Genomic DNA, 25010 nt, shown 5'->3' with positions numbered 1-25010 from the left:
GCTGTTCTAGAAGCTTAAAGCAGCGAAGCAGTGCTTTGACCCACTGCTTCGTTGGTTCATTGCTTTGCTGCTTTTCAGAAGTGGCAAGTCCGCTTCTGAACCCCTCTCAGAGCCATTTAAAGATGTCAATCGTGAGTAAATTTTGTTTTCATAAAAGAGTCAAATGTATTACAAATTGTCATATTTTTTAATTTTCTGTTTATATTAATAATAATAATAATAATAGCAACAACAACAATAATAGTAATAATAACTAATAATGCTACAATACAATTTTAGAGAAAAAGACAAAAAGAACCTGATTAAAAACACAACAGAAAATATAAAACCAACTAACAGTGAACATAAATAAATAAATAAATATAGAAATAAATAACTGTTTCCTGTGAACACCTAGTGACTCTTACACCTCCACTTCATCCCTGTCTTATTTAAGTTTAATGACAATTTGTTTCGGTCAAACCATATTTTCACTTTAATTTCTTCAGTGATTTCCTCCAGAAATATCTGCCAAGCTAGAAGCTGCTGCATCCTAGTAAAAGCAGAATACTACTGGAATGAATTTGAATAAGGAAAGTTTTTTGGGTTTTTTTCTCACCAAAATGGATGCTGCACTCACTGCAGTTTATTGTCTGGAATAGTTCCAGATTGCATTTCAGAGCTTCTAGAATTCAAAAATTTTTGTGTGGGGGGGTAATTTTGGATTTCAGCTTTTTATGTTTTTCACCACTTTCATCCCTGAATATGTCAATCGTGAGTCATTTTTGCACAGATTAAAGTCACTAATTGGGACTCCTTTCTTGTGGCAAGAAAGAAATGAGAATCGTCCTCTGTTCTGTTCACATAGCTCCAAACACTGCGCTTCTCTCTGCCGAGTCAAGTTAGAACAATAGAGTCCAGTCGGAATTAATAAATTCAAAGCGAAACGTCGTTTAAATCAATTGACCCGTCTTTCCAAATGTTGTAATACAAACATACTGCATTCGATCAAAATGTTTTTGTTCTCCCAAAATCAGACGTCCTGCGCTGATGTGCAGCAGCCAGCTGAGCTCAGCTCAGAGGTATGGAGAGACATTCATGCCAAAATGTCTGAAAGGAAATGCTTTTGACAAAAAACTACAGATTTTGTTTATTTTTATTATGCCCAGAGATCAAGGATACAGTGACCAATTTAAAATGTTGTTGACATAGAAAACCTGTAAAGCAGGGGTGGGCAATGAGGGCCAAGACACTGCAGGTTTTCCTTGCAACCAATCACCTCAGCAGGTGGGTTGCTGATGAGCCTCTCCCTTGAACATAAACACCTGGTTATCAATGAAATCACCTGCTGAGACACCTGAACATTAATGAAATCACCTGCTGAGGTGATTGGTAGCAAGGAAAACCTGCAGTGCTTCGGCCCTTCATGGCACGATTGCCCACCCCTGCTGTAAAGCCTACTTTTAGTACACAGAAAATTCACAAGAGGTATCAATAAGGGAATCGATAAGGGAATCGAATCAATAAGCAGAATCGATCATGGCATTGATATTGCTAAAATCTTATCAATACCCATCTCTAAATATGACAGAAGGTAAAAATAGAAGAATAGAAAGTTCTTTAAAAACACGTTTAAAATGTTTGAAAAGGGTGTAAAATGTGTAAATGCATAGACGGTTCCTTTAAAATGCAAAAATACTTTTAAAATGAAGATATTGAAATTATGTGTATGTGTGTCAGTGGGGGGGCAGCTGTTCATTTGTTCTCTGAGGGGGAGCTCACTCTCCCACAATTTGAAAACCCCTGCACTATGGCAAGTACAATCCCAATTCCAATGAAGTTGGGACATTATGTAAAATGTAAATAAAACAGTATACAATGATTTGCCAATCCTCTTCAACCTATATTCATTTGAAAACACCACAAAGACAAGATATTTAATGTTCAAACTGATAGACTTTTGTTGTTTTTGTGCAAATATTTGCTCATTTTGAAATGGATGCCTGCAACATGTTTCAAAAAAGTTGGGATGGGGCAACAAAAGACTGGGAAAGTTGATGAATGCTCAAAGAACACCTAATTGGAAACAGGTGAGTGTCATGATTGGGTATAAAAGAAGCATCCCCAAAAGGCTCAGCCATTCACAAGCAAAGATGGGGCGAGGATCACCACTTTGTGAACAACTGCGTGAAAAAATAGTTCAACAGTATAAGAACAATGTTTCTCAACATTTAATTGCAAGGAATTTAGGGATTCCATCATGTATAGTCCATAATATAATCAGAAGATTCAGAGCGGCAGGGCCGAAAACCAACATTGAATGCCCGTGACCTTTGATCCCTCAGGCGGCACTGCATTAAAAACCGACATCATTGTGTAAAGGATCTTGCTGCGTGGGCTCAGGAACACTTCAGAAAACCACTGTCAGTTAACACAGTTTGTCGCTACATGTACAAGTGCAAGTTAAAACTCTACCATGCAAAGCGAAAGCCATACAACAACATCCAGAAATGCTGCCGCCTTCTCTGGGCCCAAGCTCATTTGAAATGGACAGACACAAAGTGGAAAAGTATGCTGTGGTCTGATGAGTCCACATTTCAAATTGTTTTTGGAAATCATGGATGTCATGTCCTACGTAAAAAAGAGGAAAAAGACCATCCAAATTGTTACCGGCGCATCTGTGATGGTATGAGGTTGTGTTAATGCCCATGGCATGAGCAACTTACACATCTTTGATGGCACCATCAATGCTGAAAGGTACATCCAGGTTTTGGAGCAACACATGCTGCCATCTGAGCAATGTCTTTTTCAGGGACGTCCCTGCTTATTTCAGCAAGAAAATGCCAAGCCACATTCTGCACGTTACAACATCGTGGCTTCGTAGTAAAAGAGTGCGGGAACTAGACTGGCCTTCCTGCAGTCCAGACCTGTCGCCCATTGAAAATGTGTGGCGCATTATGAAGCGCAAAATACGACAACAGAGACCTCGGACTGTTGAACAACTGGTCATACATCAGGCAAGAATCGGAAAGAATTTCACCTATAAAGCTTCAACAATTAGTGCCCTCAGTTCCCAAACACTTATTGAGTGTTGTTAGAAGGAAAGTGATGTAACACAGTGGTAAACATACCACTATCCCAGCTTTTTTGAAATGTGTTGCAGGTATCCATTTCAAAATGAGCAATTATTTGCACAGAAACAATAAAGTTTATCAGTTTGAACATTAAATATCTTGTCTTTGTGGTGTATTCAATTGAATATAGGTTGAAGAAAATCATTGTATTCTGTTTTTATTTACATTTTACACAACGTCCAAACTTTATTGGAATTGGGGTTGTATATGTAACAATATGACTGTTTACAAACATATAGCTGACAAGCTGTGCTGCCCTTTGTGTCTACCAGATCTACACTTTCGAAATTAAAGACACTATATATGATAGGCTAATATTTTCTATTTTGGCTGATGGAGGTATATGCACATTTTTAAAATTATTTCAGTAGAGAGCACCAAATCCTGTACTACCAATGTATTAATTCACTTGTGTTATGTTTGTTGTACATACAAAAATAGACAAACATTTGATTCTGTGCTGAATGTGTGCATTTAGATATTACATATACACAAATGAAAACAAGTAAAGTTAAACTTGGACAGATGTAAATTATATGCCAGTGCCACATTTCGTTTTCAAGTAAGACAATGACAGTACAGTTAAGAACCTGTGAGCCACAAACCGGAAAATGCTACAAACAGCGATTTCACTATTTGAGTAAAATAAGGTCTGTAACATTGTGCTTGTGTGACATTTTACCACCTGGAGAAAAAAAAAAAACAGATTTTTTTTTTTCATTTACTATTACACTAGGTTTAACAGTTATTTGTGCCATAAGACTTGTTACATATGCATGTATTCTTCACAGGGAATCTGAACTATTCTTGAATTGGGACCTTGATCATATCAGAATTATGCAACTGTGCATGACTCCCTTAAGTGCACGAAGCCATGGTCCAGAAGCAGACATGTTGTTCAAATTTCCAAAGTTGACTGAAAGATTCAAGGCCAGAATACATTCTGCAATCACTGCATTTTAGACACTGCAGACTAATAAATCAATTACAGTGCATCTGGAAAGTATTTATAGTGCTTCATTTTTTCCACATTTTGTTATGTTACAAAATGTGGAAAATGTGCCTTATTCCAAAATGACACCCAATAATGACAATGTGAAAAAAAGTTTTTTGAGAGTTTCACAGATTTCTTAAAAAAAACAAAACAAAACAAAAAACCCCCGAAGAAATCACATGTACATAAGTGTTCACAGCCTTTGCTATGAAGCTCAAAATTGAGTTCAGGTGCATCCTGCTTCCACTGGTCATCCTTGAAATGTTTCTACAGCTTAATTTGAGTCCATCTGGAGTAAATTCAGTTGATTGGACATGATTTGGAAAGGCACACACCTGTCTACATATAAGGTCCCACAGTTGATAGTGTATGTCAGAGCACAAACCAAGCATGAAGTCAAAGGAATTGTCTGTAGACCGAGACAGGATTGTCTTGAGGTTCAAATTTGGGGAAGAGTACAGAAACATTTTTGCTGCTTTGAAATTCCCAGTGAGCACAGTGACCTCCATAATCTGTAAATGGAAGAAGTTCTGATCCACCAGGACTCTTACCAGAGCTGGCTGCCCGTTTAAACTAAGTGACTGGGGGAGAAAGGCCTTAGACAGGGAGGTGACCAAGAACCAGGTGGTCACTCTGTCAGAGCTCCAACATTCCTCTGTGGAGAGACGAGAACCTTCCAGATTGACAACCGTCTCTGCAGCAATCCACCAATCGGACCTCTGTGCTAGAGTGGCCAGATGAAAGCCACTCCTGAGCAAAAGCCACATTGCAGTCCATGTGGAGTTTGCCAAAAGGCACCTGAAGGACTTTCAGAAACAAGATTCTCTGGTCTAACTAGACAAAAATTAATCTCTGCTGTGAATGCCAGGCATCATGTTTGAAGGAAACCAGGCACCATCTCTTACAGTGAAGCTTGGTGGTGGCAGCATCATGCTGTGGGGATGTTTTTCAGCGGCAGGAACTGGGAGACTAGTCAAGATTGAAGGAAAGATGAATGCACCAATGTACAGAGACATCCTGGATGAAAACCTGCTCCAGTGCACTATTGACTTCAGACTGGGGTGATGGTTCATCTTTCAGCAGGAAAATGAGCCTAAGCACACAGCCAAGATATCGAAGGGGTGGCTTCAGGACAACTCTGTGAATGTCCCTGAGTGGTCCAGCCATCTGAACCATCTCAAAACGGCAGTTCACTGACATGCTCATCCAACCTGAAGGATCTTGAAAGGTGCTACAAAGAGGAATGGGCAAAACTGCCCAAAGATAGGTGCGCCAAGCTTGTATCATCATATTCAAGAAGGCTTGAGGCTGTAATTGCTGCCAAAGATGCATCAACAAAGTATTAGCAAAGGGCGTGAATACTTATGCATGCGTGATTTCTTATTTTTTTTTTTTTTTTAAGCTTTTTCACATTGTCATTATGGAGTGTTGGGAGTAGAATTTTGAGGGGAAAATGAATTTACTCCATTTTGGACTAAAGCTACAACATAAAATGTGGAAAAGTGAAGGGCTATGCAAACTTTCTGGATGCACTGTAGAATAATAGTGGCTATGTGCTATTTAATGACCTCAAAACACAAATACAGCAAGATAACATAATTAAGGGCTTTTTGCATTGCTCTAAGACCCATTATCTTCAATGAGAATATCCACCGGAAACACGAACTGCTGCTTGACGTCAAACTCGTTGTGGTCAAAGTTCCACTCAATCCATCTTTCACCACTGCATGCTGTGATGTAGCTTCCCACGTCCAATAGAAATGAGGTATCAGGCCAAAACACAGAAGCCTGCAGAAATATGTCAGAGGACATATCCAGATGAAGGTCTCTTCTGCACCTTCAACCTCTTGGTGGAGTTTTTGGAGACAGTTTTTGGAGACAGTTTCCTTACATTATGAATAACAGAGATGTTCCTGATGTGGAACATTTCAACATGTGCAACATGCAAATTTATTTGGCAAAAATAAAAATTGATTGAACAGTCTACAAATATAAAACATTCAGTCACCTTGACTGAGTGATTGATTCAGCATTCTGTCATAAAGGCTAAGCTAACATTAGCCGATAAAAATTCAACATTCAGTGGTGCACTAATGTCATGTCTTATTTTCAGATTACTCACACATTTGCAAAAGCTCTGTTGCTCAAACTGGGTGTGTGTACATGTCCAAAACTGAAGAATTTCAGACTGAGTGTGTCCACTCTTATCATGCCGGCTGCTGTCTCTCTCTCTCATCGATTGCTGTGGGTGTCTGGCCAGACCATGCTTCACTTTCGCCCGGCCTCACTCCGAACAGTTGCTGAAAAAAAGCTCCTCGCAGTCAGGTGATGTCCATCACTCGTTCTGTTGCTTTTCACTGCTTATCTTGTGGTTATGACTCACAGACTGAGCATTTCACCTTTTATTTAATTCTTTTTTTTTTGGAAACATGAGTTTTCACAAACATGGCGACTGTGAGACTTCTTCAGACTCCAGAACACAAACAGAACTCCGCCCATTTTCTGCATCTGCTTGCGGCATTCACAGCGCGCTGTGCGTGATCTGAAAGACCCTGCCTCTGCAAACATCTCTCTCTCTCTCTCTCTCTCTCTCTCTCTCTCTCTCTCTCTCTCTCTCTCTCTATATATATATATATATATATATATATTTATATATACAACCCCTGGCAATAATTATGGAATCACCGGCCTCTGAGGATGTTCATTCAGTTGTTTAATTTTGTAGAAATAAGCAGATCACAGACATGACACAAAACTAAAGTCATTTCAAATGGCAACTTTCTGGCTTTAAGAAACACTATAAGAAATCAGGAAAAAAAATTGTGGCAGTCAGTAACGGTTACTTTTTTAGACCAAGCAGAGGGAAAAAATATGGACTCACTCAATTCTGAGGAATAAATTATGGAATCACCCTGTAAATTTTCATCCCCAAAACTAACACCTGCATCAAATCAGATCTGCTCGTTCGTTTGCATCTAAAAAGGAGTGATCACACCTTGGAGAGCTGTTGCACCAAGTGGACTGACATGAATCATGGCTACAACACGAGAGATGTCAATTGAAACAAAGGAGAGGATTACCAAATGCTTAAAAGAGGGTAAATCATCACGCAATGTTGCAAAAGATGTTGGTTGTTCACAGTCAGCTGTGTCTAAACTCTGGACCAAATACAAACAACATGGGAAGGTTGTTAAAGGCAAACACACTGGTAGACCAAGGAAGACATCAAAGCATCAAGACAGAAAACTTAAAGCAATATGTCTCAAAAATTGAAAATGCACAACAAAACAAATGAGGAACGAATGGGAGGAAACTGGAGTCAACGTCTGTGACTGAACTGTAAGAAACCGCCTAAAGGAAATTGGATTTACATACAGAAAAGCTAAACGAAAGCCATCATTAACACCTAAACAGAAAAAATCAAGGTTACAATGGGCTAAGGAAAAGCAATTGTGGACTGTGGATGACTGGATGAAAGTCATATTCAGTGATGAATCTCGAATCTGCATTGGGCAAGGTGATGATGCTGGAACTTTTGTTTGGTGCCGTTCCAATGAGATTTATAAAGATGACTGCCTGAAGAGAACATGTAAATTTCTACAGTCATTGATGATATGGGGCTGCATGTCAGGTAAAGGCACTGGGGAGATGGCATCAAATCAGATCTGCTCATTGACATTGACCCTATGCCATGACATTGACCCTATGTGTCTTTTTGCAAGGAATGTTTTTGCAGTTTTTGCTCTATGGCAAGATGCATTATCATCTTGAAAAATGATTTCATCATCCCCAAACATCCTTTCAATTGTCCAAAATATCAACATAAACTTGTGCATTTATTGATGATGTAATGACAGCCATCTCCCCAGTGCCTTTACCTGACATGCAGCCCCATATCATCAATGACTGTGGAAATTTACATGTTCTCTTCAGGCAGTCATCTTTATAAATCTCATTGGAAAGGCACCAAACAAAAGTTCCAGCATCATCACCTTGCCCAATGCAGATTCGAGATTCATCACTGAATATGACTTTCATCCAGTCATCCACAGTCCACAATTGCTTTTCCTTAGCCCATTGTAACCTTGTTTTTTCTGTTTAGGTGTTAATGATGCCTTTCGTTTAGCTTTTCTGTATGTAAATCCCATTTCCTTTAGGCGGTTTCTTACAGTTCGGTCACAGACGTTGACTCCAGTTTCCTCCCATTCGTTCCTCATTTGTTTTGTTGTACATTTTTTGATTTTTGAGACATATTGCTTTAAGTTTTGTGTCTTGACGCTTTGATGTCTTCCTTGGTCTACCAGTATGTTTGCCTTTAACAACCTTCCCATGTTGTTTGTATTTGGTCCAGAGTTTAGACACAGCTGACTGTGAACAACCAACATCTTTTGCAACATTGCGTGATGATTTACTCTCTTTTAAGAGTTTGATAATCCTCTCCTTTGTTTCAATTGACATCTCTCGTGTTGGAGCCATGATTCATGTCAGTCCACTTGGTGCAACAGCTCTCCAAGGTGTGATCACTCCTTTTTAGATGCAGACTAACGAGCAGATCTGATATGATGCAGGTGTTAGTTTTGGGGATGAAAATTTACAGGGTGATTCCATAATTTTTTACTCAGAATTGATTCCATATTTTTTTCCTCTGCTTGGTCTAAAAAAGTAACCGTTACTGACTGCCACAATCTTTTTTTCTTGATTTCTTATAGTGTTTCTTAAAGCCAGAAAGTTGCCATTTGAAATGACTTTAGTTTTGTGTCATGTCTGTGATCTGCTTTTTATTCTACAAAATTAAACAACTGAATGAACATCCTCCGAGGCCGGTGATTCCATAATTTTTGCCAGGGGTTGTAGTTTTTGAAAAAATAAAAAGGTCGGTTTCTTTTCTTATATATATATATATATATATATATATATATATCTTTTCCAAGAGTGACCTGGCCAAGATGGCAGCACAACAACATGGTCACAAAATACAACAATACAGTCAGACATAAACAGTTACACAACAAATATGCAAAAACAAAAAAAGGTGTGTTCAGCCAGTCATGTACCGACAGATACCTACGTAAATGAGCTAATCAGCTTGTGGCAGAGCAGGTAGACTTAGAAAATGTGTATTTGTGGTGGTACTTGAGAGCCGATTTAAGAACCACTGCAGTAAACCATCGCCTCCCCACCACAACAGCTTTTTTGGTGAAGGTAAATGTGTTTAGTCAAGGCATCTGAATGGAAAATACTGAGGATTATTTAAATTGCTAGAGAGGCAAATAATTTACATAACGATTAGGTTTATATGAACTAATTGACACTCATTACTAATATATTTCTTTTTTCCCTTTTTTTTGCTTTCTTTCAGCATTAAGTAGTTTTTGATTTCCCTTGCTCACAAAGTGAGGCTCTCCACAAAGAGCCTGTAGTGCTAATGTTCAGCATTGAATATGATGCCATGGTTGCGATGGAGGTGTGGAAGCATGGGGTGGAAATGTGAGGTGTCAAGTCAAAAGTGATGACAGCATGGTCCACAGTGGAGAAGCTCAAAATGGAAAAACGCCCATGCAGGGAGAACATTGACTCAAGTGAGGCCCAGCATGCCACTGACGAGTCTGATGATGGGAGCAGCTCTGACAGTGAATCAGAAGAGCTGCAACACCAGAAGGCGCAGGTGAACAACAGCAGCTGTAAGAACAGGGACCCGTTGGGTGTCACAAAACCTCATCGACAGCTCTGTCGTTCTCCGTGCCTCGATCGCCCCAGCTTTTCGCAGAGTAGCACTGTCCAAGAGTTGCGTGATGATGAGACCAATGTTGGACCGATGCCTGCCAAGCCTGCCAGTGACAGGGAGTACCAAACAAAAATGGAATTTGCCTTAAAGTTGGGCTATTCAGGAGGGCAGGTTGAAACAGTTCTCAACAAGTTGGGAGCTGCTGCTCTTATTAACGATGTTCTTGCTGAATTGGTAAGGCTTGGAAACAAACTAGAGCCTGAAAACCAACCTTGCAGCAGTACAGCAGCATCAATATCTCGGCCCTCCTGTGGTAAAGATGGTGTTAGTCCTGAGGTGTCTGTGGAAGATGAACCGGTGGATACTTACGATAACCTGAGGCCGATTGTCATTGATGGCTCAAATGTGGCAATGAGGTAAGACCCAGTAAACAACATTAAATTATGCTGCAATTCCTTACTGTTCCAGTACTCTTCAAATTCATGCAGTGTCTTTATTTTAGAACCTGACTGTAGATAATCATACTGTGGTCTGTGCTTCAGGCCCAATACACAGTTTGTACTTTATGTTGTTTTAAGGAAACCTTCTGCCAAAATGTTGTTTTGCAGCCATGGCAATAAAGAGGTATTTTCATGTCGTGGGATACAACTGGCTGTTGAATGGTTCCTGGAGAAAGGACACAAAGACATCACTGTGTTTGTCCCAGCCTGGAGAAAGGAGCAATCGAGGCCTGATGCTCTCATCACAGGTAGTAAATCAAAGACAAAGTAAAGCTAATAATTCATAATCCCATTTTTCACAATCAGGTGTCCATCTATTTCAAATATATCCATGTAAATATCATATTTTCTTGCTGTTCTAATCCTAAAATATTAGAGCACTAGACCACATGGATTTTTTGCTATGCATCTTGGAAATTGAGGTGTATCTCATTGTCTATGGACACTACATTTGCCCAGTGGTAGTACATATCAAAAAGCCTGTCAGTAATATCAGGGCTCTCTCCCTAAGCAGTGGAATAATGGCGCAACATCATTATGCTATGATTTCAGCGCCATCATACAGATTTTCAAATTTAGGATGTTCCCTCTCTGTTTTCCTGGGTAATTATTTATTTTTTCATGTCATTACATGTTTCGGAGCTTTCTCGGACCGTAAGTGCCAGTGGTCGGTGAAATCATCAGTCAGTCTGGCTGCGCGTGCATATGAACGCAGCCTGTGACAAACTGGGCTGTGAGTGCAGCTTCTGTTGCTACATTGATTAGCTGCTTAACGCGCCCCCCCCCCCCCCACACACACACACACAGGGACTGAGTCTGGCCAGCATTCCTTGTGCGGTCATGAAATTGCCAAAGAGGCGCTCCACTGCCGCCAGTTCCATCAATGTCCATTCAGTATCCTCTCACAAACCACCATGATTGCCGTGGTCGCCATGAAGCTGCGCCTGATTTCTGCAGGAGAGTTTCCAAGCCCAGTAGATTCACAGATACCACACAGACCACACAAAGCTCCTCATAGAGCACCCCATGACCGCCCGACGGGCACACAATGACCACGCGTTTTTCGGTGCGGCAACAGCATATCGTCCACTGTAAAATAATGGGAGTGGCTTGAGTTTGTATGTGATTTCAGGAAAAAAAAGAGCAATATCATATCGATATCAATACACAGCCAACAGGCGAATAAATTTCATTTTATAAAACACAAAATGAGTTCCTTGTCAGCTGATTTCCACAGAGTTTATCAGAAACTTTGTCTGTTAAAATCTCAGCAGAGCTCAGGCGGAGAGCTTTGTCTTTTACTTTTCCTGCGGCTGATGGTTCATTCTGGGCTTCTGAAAGCTCCGGTGTCAATTCAGCACAAGCGGACATGCAGCTTCGGCTGTCACAGAAAGTGCAAGTCATGTCACACAAGTAATCTGCACCCCGATTACTGTAGCGATTACTGACAACCTGTAGCACTAACTAACTAAAAACCTGTTACCTTGGAAGAGGAAACTAGCTAAATATTAAATGAATCCTTTGTCCATGTTTCTGCACGTGCACCTTCAGTTTGGATTATGCGTGCATGTTTTGTTTTTTTTCCACTGGTGTGCGCTGGACAACACCTGCTTGAAACACCTCACACAGAATTTTTTAATATATAAGTAGGTACATTAAGTTCATTGTGGACTCACCACACTTTGTATTCACACCCTTTGCTTAATACTTTGTTGAAGCACCTTTGGCAGCAATTGGGCACCATAGTCTCGTTTGAGGATGGGCGCCAAAGGGTTAAAATATGATGCATGTGACACAATAATCCTAAATCCGTGTTATGTGTCGGACGCAGCTCGGAGAACCGACCAGCGTTTGAAGGACCCAGTATGAAATAAGCAGAGCACGGTACAAAGGCTAACTGAATTTAATACATAACAGTGATAATAACAAAAGGTGCGGCCTGGCGTGGTGCGCTCCCAGCCGCGCTAACGGTCCGGAGCCAGAAGCTGTTTCGGACCCAAGGACCCCGCCGACACCCCCCAGGTGGCCGCAACAACCGAGTCTGTGAAAGAAGGAACCATTATGTGAGTCCATACTCTACACACAGAACACTTAAAGGTGTACAAACAGCAAACACTTCCTGGCTTGATTACTGATCAGCTTCCCAACCTGCAGGCATGGAACATCCCGTTCACAAAACTCCACTGCAGTGGAAGCCGATACATGACTAACGTACAGCTCAATATAATAAGGTGTGAGGGACACCACATTTACTGACTGTATAACTGTTAGTCACAAAATCTAACGTACCTCAGGAAGTGTGCTGACGAGCGTGAGACCTCACCCCCTCCTCTTTCACAGACTGTGCATCAAACCTGGACGTTCTCAGCATCCGCTGCTGATGAGATGGCTCCCGAGACGACGATCTCACCCGTCTGGTCACAAGGTCGAGTCTCTGGCAAATACACACTGTGCACTCCAGTCTTAAATGCCAACATGTTCCAATCCATCCAGATGCACCACAGCTGTGAGTCCTGACGAGTCGCAGGTGATCAGGGTGAGGTCCTGACAGCCTCAGCAACACAGCCACTCAGTCCCAAACGCACGCCACCTGGGAGGAAAACCAAAAGACAGAAACAAACCGGCAGCCAGGCCCCCCCAGCCATATAACAGTACCCCACCCTCACGGGAAGCCTCCCGGCGACCACACACACCTGGCCCAGGAGAAACACCCCCCTCCAGGGACCATGGCTGGAAACCGTGTCCGCGTTCATCCTCCAACAGACTGGTTGAACTGGCTGCATCTTTGCCCTTGTTTCTGACAGTCTCTTAGCACAGGTGTGGCCAGGAGTTCCTACACCTGTGCGGTCAGCCTTTATCCAAACATGTGTGATTAGTCAAAAACAAAACAACCAAAACACCCCCCCCCCTCCCCAGGGGACCGTCCCATCAAACCCCAGGGAAGGGGAGAAAGGAAAAACAACCCAAACCCAAGCCTACAAACAAAAATACTAAAACACACCCCCCCCAGAGGACCGTTCCATCAAACCCCAGGGAAGGGGAGAAAAGAAAAACCCAAACTTGAACTCAAACAAAAATGCCAAAATACCCCCCCTCCTCCCCCCAAATGACACGTAGGGACCAACACCCCCCAGAGGGCCACCCGCCAACTCCAGGAGCAATAACCACGGCCGAGGTCCCTCTGGGATCCAACGTCACCCACGGGGACTACCAGCGCCTCCCAGAGGACCACTCGTCAACCCCAGGAGACGCCTCCCCTCATGATCAATGGACCCAGCCCCGGCCGTCCACGGCTAGATGGACCCAACGCCCTTTCCCCCCCAGAGGACACCACAGTCAAACCCTGAGGGCGGAAACTGGGGGGGGAAAACAAAAAGACACCCCAAACCCCCCCCTCCCCTCCCGGGTGCAGAGGCTACCTGGGAAACGCCCAGCACAACCTAACTGCACCCCTCCAGCAATGCCGACAGTACGGCACACCCGGCTGGAGTCAGAGGAGAAGAGAGGGCATAACAAAAAACAAAGAGAAAAAACAACCCATCACCCCCCAGGGGACCGTTCCATCTAACCCCGGGGGATGTGAAACAAAAAGAAATAAAAGAAAAAACAAACAGACCAACACACAGTTGTTTGGGTCCTTTTTTTTTTTTTTTTTTTTTTTTTTTTTTTTTTTTCTGTTCGTTGTCAGACAGGCTGCAGGGTCACAACCCCAGACAAATAGTGGACAACAAAACAAAATAAAATCCCACACAAAAAACACCCACACAAAATGAACTAACACAAAACAAATCAGTGAGTTATACCGTCAAGCTCAACCAAATGGAACACACCTGTTCCTACTCAAGAGCTTGACGGTAACGTGATTCAGTCACCACAAGGGGGAGCCAGAGTGCAAAAAATGAAAAAACCCCTTTGGCGACAGAAAAAACAAACGAGCTGCTCTTATGTGCGCAGCTGAGTGCAACACACAACCAAAATGTGCTCAACTAAATAACGCCGGAGCTGATACAACAGACGCAGTAGTTACCTTTGTCCGGGGAAACGGGGCTACGACTGTAACACAGGAAGCCCAGCGACCCGTGCTAACAGAGCTCCGCCGTGCGCGTGAACCCATTACAAACGCACTCTTGCAGCTCCCGTTTACACCTCTTATCCGGTCGGAGTGTGACGCGAAGCCGTCTCCAGTCACACTCCACCACGACCCACGGATAAGGCACAACACAGGAACACGGCTGCAAGAGAGCACAAATCAGTATCCAGTAATGGGTCTCAAACACGCACCTTCCGGGCGGAGAGCCCCGCAACTGATCCGGATAACCACTGAACGTCTGCTGCCGCCTTCCCGGCGCGTTACCGTCTCTGCTACCGCTGGGTCCGTGATGTTTGGCCAGAGACTACTGTTATGTGTCGGACGCAGCTCGGAGAACCGACCAGCGTTTGAAGGACCCAGTATGAAATAAGCAGAGCACGGTATAAAGGCTAACTGAATTTAATACATAACAGTGATAATAACAAAAGGTGCGGCCTGGCGTGGTGCGCTCCCAGCCGCGCTAACGGTCCGGAGCCAGAAGCTGTTTCGGACCCAAGGACCCCGCCGACACCCCCCAGGTGGCCGCAACAACCGAGTCTGTGAAAGAAGGAACCATTATGTGAGTCCATACTCTACACACAGAACACTTAAAGGTGTACAAACATCAAACACTTCCTGGCTTGATTACTGATCAGCTTCCCAACCTGCAGGCATGGAACATCCCGTTCACAAAACTCCACTGCAGTGGAAGCCGATACATGACTAACGTACAGCTCAATATAATAAGGTGTGAGGGACACCACATTTACTGACTGTATAACTGTTAGTCACAAAATCTAACGTACCTCAGGAAGTGTGCTGACGAGCGTGAGACCTCACCCCCTCCTCTTTCACAGACTGTGCATCAAACCTGGACGTTCTCAGCATCCGCTGCTGATGAGATGGCTCCCGAGACGACGATCTCACCCGTCTGGTCACAAGGTCGAGTCTCTGGCAAATACACACTGTGCACTCCAGTCTTAAATGCCAACATGCTCCAATCCATCCAGATGCACCACAGCTGTGAGTCCTGACGAGTCGCAGGTGATCAGGGTGAGGTCCTGACAGCCTCAGCAACACAGCCACTCAGTCCCAAACGCACGCCACCTGGGAGGAAAACCAAAAGACAGAAACAAACCGGCAGCCAGGCCCCCCCAGCCATATAACAATCCGGGAACAGCCCTTGTATGTCTCCCATCAGAAACATGGCACTTTCTATGAGTGTTTGGGCAAATTACACGGCAGACAAAGTGAAAATGCAAAGAAAAAGTGACGATGCGGCGGAAAGCGGACACGTGTTGTGGTTTGTTTATGACCCGGAGCTCAAACATGTCAAGGCAGTTGTGCAGGTGAGAGAAAGCAGGTACGCTGTCAAAGTGTGGAGGCTAAAACATACCGACACAAGCTCTCCCTCGTCTTCCCTTCTCCACTGGGCATAAAAAAAAAGCACTTTTTGTGACTGTTTTGGTGATTGCAGCCAGTACACCATCTTTCCATATGAAGTGATGCTGTGTTTGTGTTGTGCAATGGCAAGCTATCCTCAGATGTGGTCAAATCCCGCAATATTATGTAGGGGTTCAAATGAGACTATGCTGCCCCATTACAGCCTCAAGTTGACTTGAATATGATGCCATAAGCTTGGTGCACCTATCTTTGGGGAGTTTTGCCCATTCCTCTTTGCAGCATCTCTCAAGCTCCATCAGGTTGGATGGGGAGCGTCAGTGCACAGCCATTTCCAGATCTCTCCAGAGATGAACAATCAAATTCAGGTCTAGGCTCTGGCTGAGCCACTCAAGGACATTCACAGAGTTGTCCTGAAGACACTCCTTTGGCTGTGTGCTTAGGGTCATTGTCCTGCTGAAAGATGAACCGTTACCCCAGTCTGAGGTCAAGAGCACTCTGGAGCAGGTTTTCATCCAGGATGTCTCTACATTGCGGCATTTATTTTTCAGTCAATTTTTCAATCCTGACTAGTCTCCTAGTTCCTGCCGCTGAAAAACATCCCCACAGCATGATGCTGCCACCACCAAGCTTTACTGTTGGGATGGTGCCTGGTTTCCTCCAAACATGATGCTTGGCATTCACAGCAAAGAGTTCAATCTTTGTCTCATCAGACCAGAGAATTTTGTTTCTCGTGGTCTGAGAGTCCTTCAGGTGCCTTTTGGCAAACTCCAGGTGGGCTGCCATGTGTATTTTACTAAATAGTGGCTTCCATCTGGCCACTCTACCATGTAGGCCTGATTGGTGGATTGCTGCGGAGATGGTTGTCCTTCTAGAAGGTTCTCCTCTCTTCACAGAGGAATGCTGGAGCTCTGACAGAGTGACCATCGGGTTCTTGGTCACCTCCCTGAATAAGGCCCATCTCCCCTGATCACTCAGTTTCGATGGGCAGCCAGCTCTAGGAAGAGTCCTGGTGGATCTGAACTTCTTCCATTTACGAATGATGGAGGCACTGTGCTCATTGGGTCCTTCAAAGCAGCAGAAATGTTCCTGTGCCCTTCCCCAGATTTCCCACACACACACCTGCAGACAATCTAAAGTATCCAATCTACCTAACCTGCGTATCTTTGGATGTGGGAGGAAGCCGGAGCACCCAGAGAGAACCCAGGCAAACACGGGGAGAACACATGAACTCTACACAGAAAGGACACAGATGGGAATCGAACCCATGACCTTCTCGCTGTGAGGCAACATTGTTCACCACTAAACCACAAAAAAAACTTTTCCACATTGTCATTAAGGGATATTGTGTGTAGAATTTTGAGGAAAAAATGAATTTCATCCATTTTGAAAAAGGCTGTAACATAACAAAATGTGGGAAAAGTGATGAATATGAATGAACTGTGAATACTTTACGGATGCATTGTATATATCATGATATACCCTGTTCATAAACTAATATTATTGTCTGCTCACATGACATTGCCTATGGACACAACATATTTCAAAATTATTGTCATCTGTCAACAACATTATAAGAGGACTCAAAGGCACCCCTGTATTCTGAGAGGGACAATTTGCTATCAGAATAGCAAACATTTACTTCAAAGATTTTTTTGTCAATATGTCATTGATAAATAGTCAGGTAACCATAAACCGGTTAGAAATTCGATGAATGGAGTTATAGTCTGAAATTTTATAAAATTATTATGTAAGAGAGAAAGGTGAAGTTATTTGCAAAGAATGTTAAAAAAGTAAAAACACAGTGTTCTTTTTAGGGCCAGGAACTGTTTTACATTGTTTGTTATGGGACAGTTGGTTTTGGTTTAAGAACAACATTTAGGAACCAATTCAATTTCAATTTATTTTTAATTTATTTCATTTATACAATGCCAAATCACAACAAAGCTGCCTCAAGGCGCTTCACACAAGTAAGGTCTAACCTTACCCCGAGAGCAAGCACACAGGTAACAGCGGTAAGGAAAATACTCCCTCTGATGGTATTGAGGAAGAAACTTCAAGCAGCCCAGACTCAAAGGGGTGACCTACTGCTTAGGCCGTTCTAAGAATTACAAGATTTTGCAAAGTTTTACAAAGCTGAAGAAACAGAAAATAAAACAACATAACAATATAAAGAAGATGAGAAGTCCACACAGGTGGCAGCACCACAGGCAGGAGTCGTCCACACTTTCAGTGAGCCTGCCCCCCCAACAGGACCACTTTGAAATGCAGACTGCAGCATGCAGCACCTGCCTCTGGCCTTCCATCTTGCAGTCTGTCAGGGCCCTTCAGTTTGGATCCATCCACTGCTCGTACCTCGGACAGAGAGAAGAGAGCAGAATCAGTCTGCCGGAAAAAAACTACACCTAAGGTGTAATTCATCAGCAGTAAATCAACCAAGAAACAGAAATTACTAAGGTGATCAACGGCTGCTAGCCCTAAACTTCACTCACAGACCCAAAATTTAAATAAAGTTGAGGCCAAGACCTGTTCCATTGCTAATAAAATTACTTTAAAAGGATAGGCAGCATAATACTATACTATGCCAGTCTGCTAGCCATATGAAAGGGAGAACAGATGCATCTTAAGTCTACACTTTGAAAGTCTTCACAGAATCAGACTGTTTTATTGACACAGAGAAATCCGAGGTTGCACTGTTTGAATTTTACTAAACAAGGCTCTTGGTGCACTTTCCAGCATGAATATCTCCAATTGTATGGAATACACAGCTTTGAAAGTCAGTGTCTACGGCTAACCTTTTCTGTAGAATTTGAAAATTTTGCCAGAGCTTGTATATCTTTTGCCCTTTTCCCTTGACAAGGCTCTGAAAATGGTTGAAAATTAAAAACACAAGAAAATACTACCTTTAAGTGCTTATTACTGAAAAAGTATGCAAAATAAAGCATTTTTTCTCCTATTAGTTAGACATAGTAGGCCGCATGTAAAAGTTATTGCTATTTTAGGAGTGCCAGAACAAATTTTATAAATATGCTCGATTTTTAATTTTTCTAAACATTGCCTGTTTTCACATCCTCATTTGGCCATGTGGCCAGTTAAGTAACAGTTTCATATTTTCACCATGCTACTGCCTATCTTACTACCTATCTTACATATCTGAAGATGATATTATCAAAAGATTGTGTTACTGGCCTTCCTTCTGAAGTAATGATTTTTGTGTGTATATGTGTGTGTGTGTGGGGGGGGGGGGGGGGGGGGGGAGTGTATGAATTCAGGTGTTGTAGTTGTCATGCTGGATCAAACAGTAAGAATTATTGTATATGCAATGGTTTCCATGACTTAATTGTTTGCATCATATCATTGGACCTTGGTTCAGTAAATTTTAATAAAAAGTCATCAATAGCTAAAACAATGATTTGCATTAATGATTATCTAATCATTTAGAATCAGGAAAAATATCTAGAAGTGGAGATGGTCACTGATACATGTCAGTACCTATCTCACTACTTCTGACGTTAACAGTAAAATAAATTGAATAAGTATACTTAATGAAGTAATCCACTCTTGTCTGTACATGTCCAAAGTCACTGACACATGTCAGTACTTGTCTTATTGCATCTGATGTCAGCAAAAAGTACATGATCTTGGGTAAGTATTAAATCATTCATCATTTATGCTGTGATGATTATATACAAGTAACAGCTCATTGTCACCTGTGGTCTTTATGACTTTTAATAAATATGCTGAACTAGATAAAGATTGTTGGTTTTTCATTGTTTGTAACTAAACTATAAGTGAAACTTAGTAATTGCTATGAAAAGTCTATTTGGCAGCTCTGAAATTTACATTTTACTTGAAGAAATAATTAAATTTAATCATTTCACCTCCATCAAACATTTACAAGCATTTAATATGGAAAAAATATAACTCCAGAAGGAAGGCCAGTAACAACACAATCTTTTGATCATATCATCTTTAGACATGTAAGAAACCATGGTGAAAATATGAAAATGTTATTCATCTGGCCACATGGCCAAATGAGGATGTGAAAACAAGCAATTTTGAGAAAAATTAAAAGTCAACATATTTATAAAAAATGTTCTAGCACTCCTGAAATAGCAGTATGTTTAGGTTTTTTTTTTTATAAATGTGGTATAATATGTCAAAACTAATAGAATAAAACATATCTGTGCTGTATCTAGCATATTTTTGGTTAATAAGCACTTCAAGGTTGTAGCATTTTTCTTGCCTTTTTAATTTTCAATCATTATCAGAGCCTTCTGAGGGGAACAGGACACAAGAGAGAGAGAGCCTTGTGAGGGGAACAGGGCACAAGATGTGCAAAATCTGACATTTTGATCAGCTCCAGGATGATCAAAGACAGTCTGGAGTTACCTGTAAGTACAGTGACAGTTAGAAGACGCCTGTGTGAAGCTAATTTATTTGCAAGAATCCCCCGCAAAGTCCCTCTGTTAAATAAAAGACATATGCAGAAGAGGTTACAATTTGCCAAAGAACACATCAACTGGCCTAAAGAGAAATGGAGGAATATTTTGTGGACTGATGAGAGTAAAATTGTTCTTTTTGGGTCCAAGGGCCGCAGACAGTTTGTGAGACGACCCCCAAACTGAACTCAAGCCACAGTTCACAGTGAAGACAGTGAAGCATGGTGGTGCAAGCATCATGATATGGGCATGTTTCTCCTACTATGGTGTTGGGCCTATATATCACATACCAGGTATCATGGATCAGTTTGGATATGTCAAAATACTTGAAGAGGTCATGTTGCCTTATGCTGAAGAGGACATGCCCTTGAAATGGGTGTTTCAACAAGACAATGACCCCCAAGCACACTAATAAACGAGCAAAATCGTGGTTCCAAACCAACAAAATTAATGCCTCGCACATGTGAAGAAATCATGAAAAACTGTGGTTATACAACTAAATACTAGTTTAGTGATTCACAGGATTGCTAAAAAAAGCAGTTTGAACATAATAGTTTTGAGTTTGTAGCGTCAACAGCAGATGCTACTATTATTGTGAACACCCCCTTTTTCTACTTTTTTTTTTTACTAATAGCCCAATTTCATAGCCTTAAGACTGTGCATATCATGAATGCTTGGTCTTGTTGGATTTGTGCGAATCTACTGAATCTACTGGTACCTTGTTTCCCATGTAACAATAAGAAATATACTCAAAACCTGGATTAATCTTTTTAGTCACATAGCACTACTATTATTCTGAACACTACTGTACATTGTGTTTACAGTTAGTTATCAGGATTTTTTTTCCAGTTGATTATGAGAAAAGTCATGTTGATATTGGGGTTGTTGTAGAAGATATGGTCAACTTTCACCAACATAAATAAGCCAACATTGCTTTTACAGATCAAGAAATTCTACGCAAGCTAGAAAAGGAGAAGATACTGGTATTCACCCCTTCTCGCAGAGTACAAGGCAGGAGAGTGGTGTGCTATGATGATCGCTTCATAGTGAAGCTGGCTTATGATTCTGATGGAATTATCGTGTCAAATGACAACTACAGGGACTTGCAAAATGAGAAGCCAGAGTGGAAGATGTTCATAGAGGAGCGTCTACTGATGTATTCATTTGTCAATGACAAGTAAGCAACTGTGATGTATTGTTACTGTGAACAGTTATGTAAAAATGCAGTAGAGGGTTCTTTCATTACATAACTATAGCCATTTGTTTTGAAGCTGTGCTCTTCTAAATAATACATGAGGTGATTGTGTGTTTTACAATTACAAGCAAGTTTTTCTTTGATGTTTTCTTCCCCAAAATGAGGTTGTTTATTTGTGGTAAGTTGTACTCAGTTTTTATATTGAGCAATGCCAGTTTGTTGGTGAAAAAAGGTAACTGGTTTTAAAGTTATTTTTGTTGCAGGTGTGTCATTTGTTCGATTTAAAAAGTTAGATCTCGTAACAGAAACTGATAATGTCTTACAGATTCATGCCACCTGATGATCCATTGGGAAGACATGGGCCAAGCTTAGAAAATTTTCTCCGCAGGCGTCCTGTTGTTCCAGAGCACAAAAAACAGCCTTGCCCTTATGGTGAGTTTTTAGAATAATTTATTTTCTGAACAATGTCCAAATAATGTTTTTTTCCCTACCACAAATAGATTTTTGCATTTCAACAGGGAAGAAGTGTACATATGGACATAAGTGCAAGTACTATCATCCAGAGCGTGTCAACCAACCTCAGAGGTCAGTTGCAGATGAGCTACGGGCCTTTGCCAAGTTGTCTGCAGTCAAGACAATGAGTGAAGGGGCTTTGATGAAGTGTGGTACATGTCCAGCAGCTTTAAAAGGGGATGGCAACTCCGAGGCCAAGCGTGTGGCCCCCAAGCGCCAGTCTGACCCCAGTATTCGTTCGGTGGTTTGTGAACCTGCAGAAGCATTGTCTGTTGTTAGGAAGTCTGAGACAAATTCCGTGCCTTCCCTTGTGACTGCTCTCAGTGTGCCCACCATGCAGCCTGCCAAGAGTCATGCAGCTGGGGCCCTGAACACACGATCAGCCAGCAGCCCAGTGCCAGGTTCCTTGCAGTTTGCACATAGTTCTCTAGAACACATGTCTAGTGTACAGTATCCACCCATTTTGGTCACTAATAGTCACGGGGCCTCTGTTACATACAGTGAACAGTTCCCAAAGTATGATTCAGTTAGTGACCATGGATATTATTCACTGCACAGTGACTTTTCAAATATGAGCATGAGCAGCATGCATAATGTTGACAGTTTCTGTAGCATGGAGCACGAGCATGGCGTATATCAAAGAAACCCCAGCCAATGTCCTGAAACCTGCCTCAGCCACTCAAACAGTGACTCATTCTCCTCATACGGAGATCTGTATCCCAGCTCTGTGGACAGCAGCTTAGAGGAGAGTGTGAAGGGGCAGCAGCAGTCTGCTGCACAGAGCAGGATGCAGGCATTTTCACACAGGTTTCATCACGAGGCATTAACCAGGGTTCAGAGTTATGGACCTGAGGAGCCCAAGCAGGGCCCCCGTAAGCAGTCTACAGCTCATCTAGTGGCGCACATCCAGCACGCTGCAGTGGGTGCCAGATCCAGTTGCCCTGGAGACTATCCCCTAACTCAAAATGTCCTCCCACCTTTGTCCTCACAGCCCACTCGATCTCTTGGTATGACACGCATGGACAGCATATCAGATTCAAGACTGTATGATAGCAATCCAATGAGGCAGAGGCGGCCTCCACTGTGCCGAGAGCAGCATGCGAGCTGGGATCCTCTGCCTTGTGGTAATGAGTCCTATGAATATCATTCATACCCACTGAGTAACAGCTTGATGCCGTGTTGCGAGCGGGTGATGGTCCGCAGCATGCCTGACAAAATGGAACAAATTTGGAAATCACCATGGGAGAGCCAATCTGCAGCTGAACACCAAGAGCGATACCTCATCCCCGACCATCAGTATCAAACATATCGGAACCTGTGCAACATTTTTCCTGCTTACGTAGTCCACTCTGTAATGGAGAAGAACCCTCACTTGACAGATCCGCAGCAACTTGCCGCTGTCATTGTTACAAAGCTGAGGTCGTACCATTGAGCATATAATCTCATTAAACATTGAAAATTGTAATAAGAGAAAAGAGGATTTTGATTGCAAAGGCAGGCACTTTATTGTTGTTGCTGCATGTGCAACATCTCCCCTCAGGAGTTAATTTTCAAACCGTCCAGTGAGAGTAATCCGACTTCTGGATTTTACATCACTAAGATGTCAAAGACGAAGTCGGTGTAGAAGAAGTTTATCTTTTAAGTTTAAGTAGAATTGTAAGATGTTTGTTATACTAAGCTGCATTTTTTATATGAAATGTGGTGTGTTTGATTTAAGGTAACAAGTTATTTTAAATCCAGTTCATAATACATTCATAACACCTGAGCATGAGCAGATTTGTATCATTCATAATTAAGTGAACTTTTGATGAATGTCATTATTTTCAGTGCTGTTCAGTTATCAATTTTAAATACATTTCCAATAGTTGCAGTTGATTACATTGTTTAAAATTTTGGTCATCATAGTGTTAAAGCTAACTGACCTAACGCTAAACATTTGTACAATTTAAACCTCACCGATTAGTTACATGGCAACGCAGTTAAGACTGCATATGGTTTCTTTGCAACATGTCCTGTATTCAGATATTTAAAAGTGACAAGTATATCAGCATTTAAGCACCTTGTAGCTTTTCTGAAGATCTTGTTCAGGCAATATGAATGTGTTATGAAAAACATCTCGTGTGTTTCTGGTGCAGGTGAACTATAAATAACCTTGCACAAGTCTGCCTCTGCTGTAAATAATTCTTGTGACAGTTTTGTGAATTTGGTTGTGATAAGTCAGAGAGAGGTAAGTACATACCTCACAGCATGAACTTTGACATTTAATGGCCTTATATATGAATGACCTCACACATTATTGTCCAATTGATTTCAATGAAAATCTTAGACATTGAATCCACCTACTTTCAAATGTAAAGCACTATCTCATTATCTAAAGACATATATTTTCTCAGCCTCACTTTAAAAAGCTACTATTTTGGTAGAATTTAACAGTGCACAATGCAAGCCAAAAAAAAGAAGGTTTGACTTGTGTATGTACATGTGCACATATCTATGTATATATAATTGCACAAAAAGCCATTATTTAAAAGTCATCTATAAGCTGCTAAATAATGCCAAAAAAAAGAATTCATATAGTGTCAGTATTCTACGTCACTTATACATCACAGGTTCACAGGTTTATTAAAGCATAAGTTAAAATCTGTTTGGATAATTTACTATAGTGTACTGTACAGTTGTATTTCTGATTTTATTAGCAACTAGGTCCAGAATTTTCCTATTTATATACAGTGCATCTGGAAAATATTCACAGCGCTTCATTTCCCACATTTTGTTATTTTAAAGCCTCATTCCAAAATGGATGAAATTCTTTTTTTTTTTTCCCCTCAAAATTCTACTCACAAAACCCCATAATGACAACATGAAAAAGTGTTTGTTTGTTTTTTGTTGTTGTTTTTGCAAATTTATTAAAAATACTAGCTACGAACTAAGAAGAAACTAAGAAATCACGTGTACATAAGTATTCACAGCCTTTGCCATGAAGCTCAAAATTGAGCTCAGGTGCATCCTGTTTCCACTGATCACCCTTGAGATGTTTTCTACAGCTTAATTGGAGTCC

General features: G+C 41.6%; 1 protein-coding gene across 1 annotated transcript in view; it reads left to right on the top strand.

Moving 5' to 3' along the window:
• zc3h12b (zinc finger CCCH-type containing 12B) overlaps positions 1 to 24749 on the top strand; it is a 28258-nt gene extending 3509 nt beyond the window's left edge. Inside the window, exons 2-6 of the mRNA XM_034178753.1 lie at positions 9467 to 10248; positions 10441 to 10580; positions 21187 to 21421; positions 21765 to 21871; positions 21958 to 24749. Coding sequence (XP_034034644.1) covers positions 9617 to 10248; positions 10441 to 10580; positions 21187 to 21421; positions 21765 to 21871; positions 21958 to 23384 — 2541 coding nt within the window. The 5' untranslated portion in view covers positions 9467 to 9616 and the 3' untranslated portion in view covers positions 23385 to 24749. The remainder of the gene's footprint in view (positions 1 to 9466; positions 10249 to 10440; positions 10581 to 21186; positions 21422 to 21764; positions 21872 to 21957) is intronic.
• Positions 24750 to 25010: the final 261 nt, after the last annotated feature.

This window comes from Thalassophryne amazonica, chromosome 9 (assembly GCF_902500255.1).
Source record: "Thalassophryne amazonica chromosome 9, fThaAma1.1, whole genome shotgun sequence".
NCBI lineage: Eukaryota > Metazoa > Chordata > Actinopteri > Batrachoidiformes > Batrachoididae > Thalassophryne > Thalassophryne amazonica.
The sequence above is the reverse complement of the archived record's forward strand: the minus strand, read 5'-3'. Positions and strand labels throughout refer to the sequence as shown.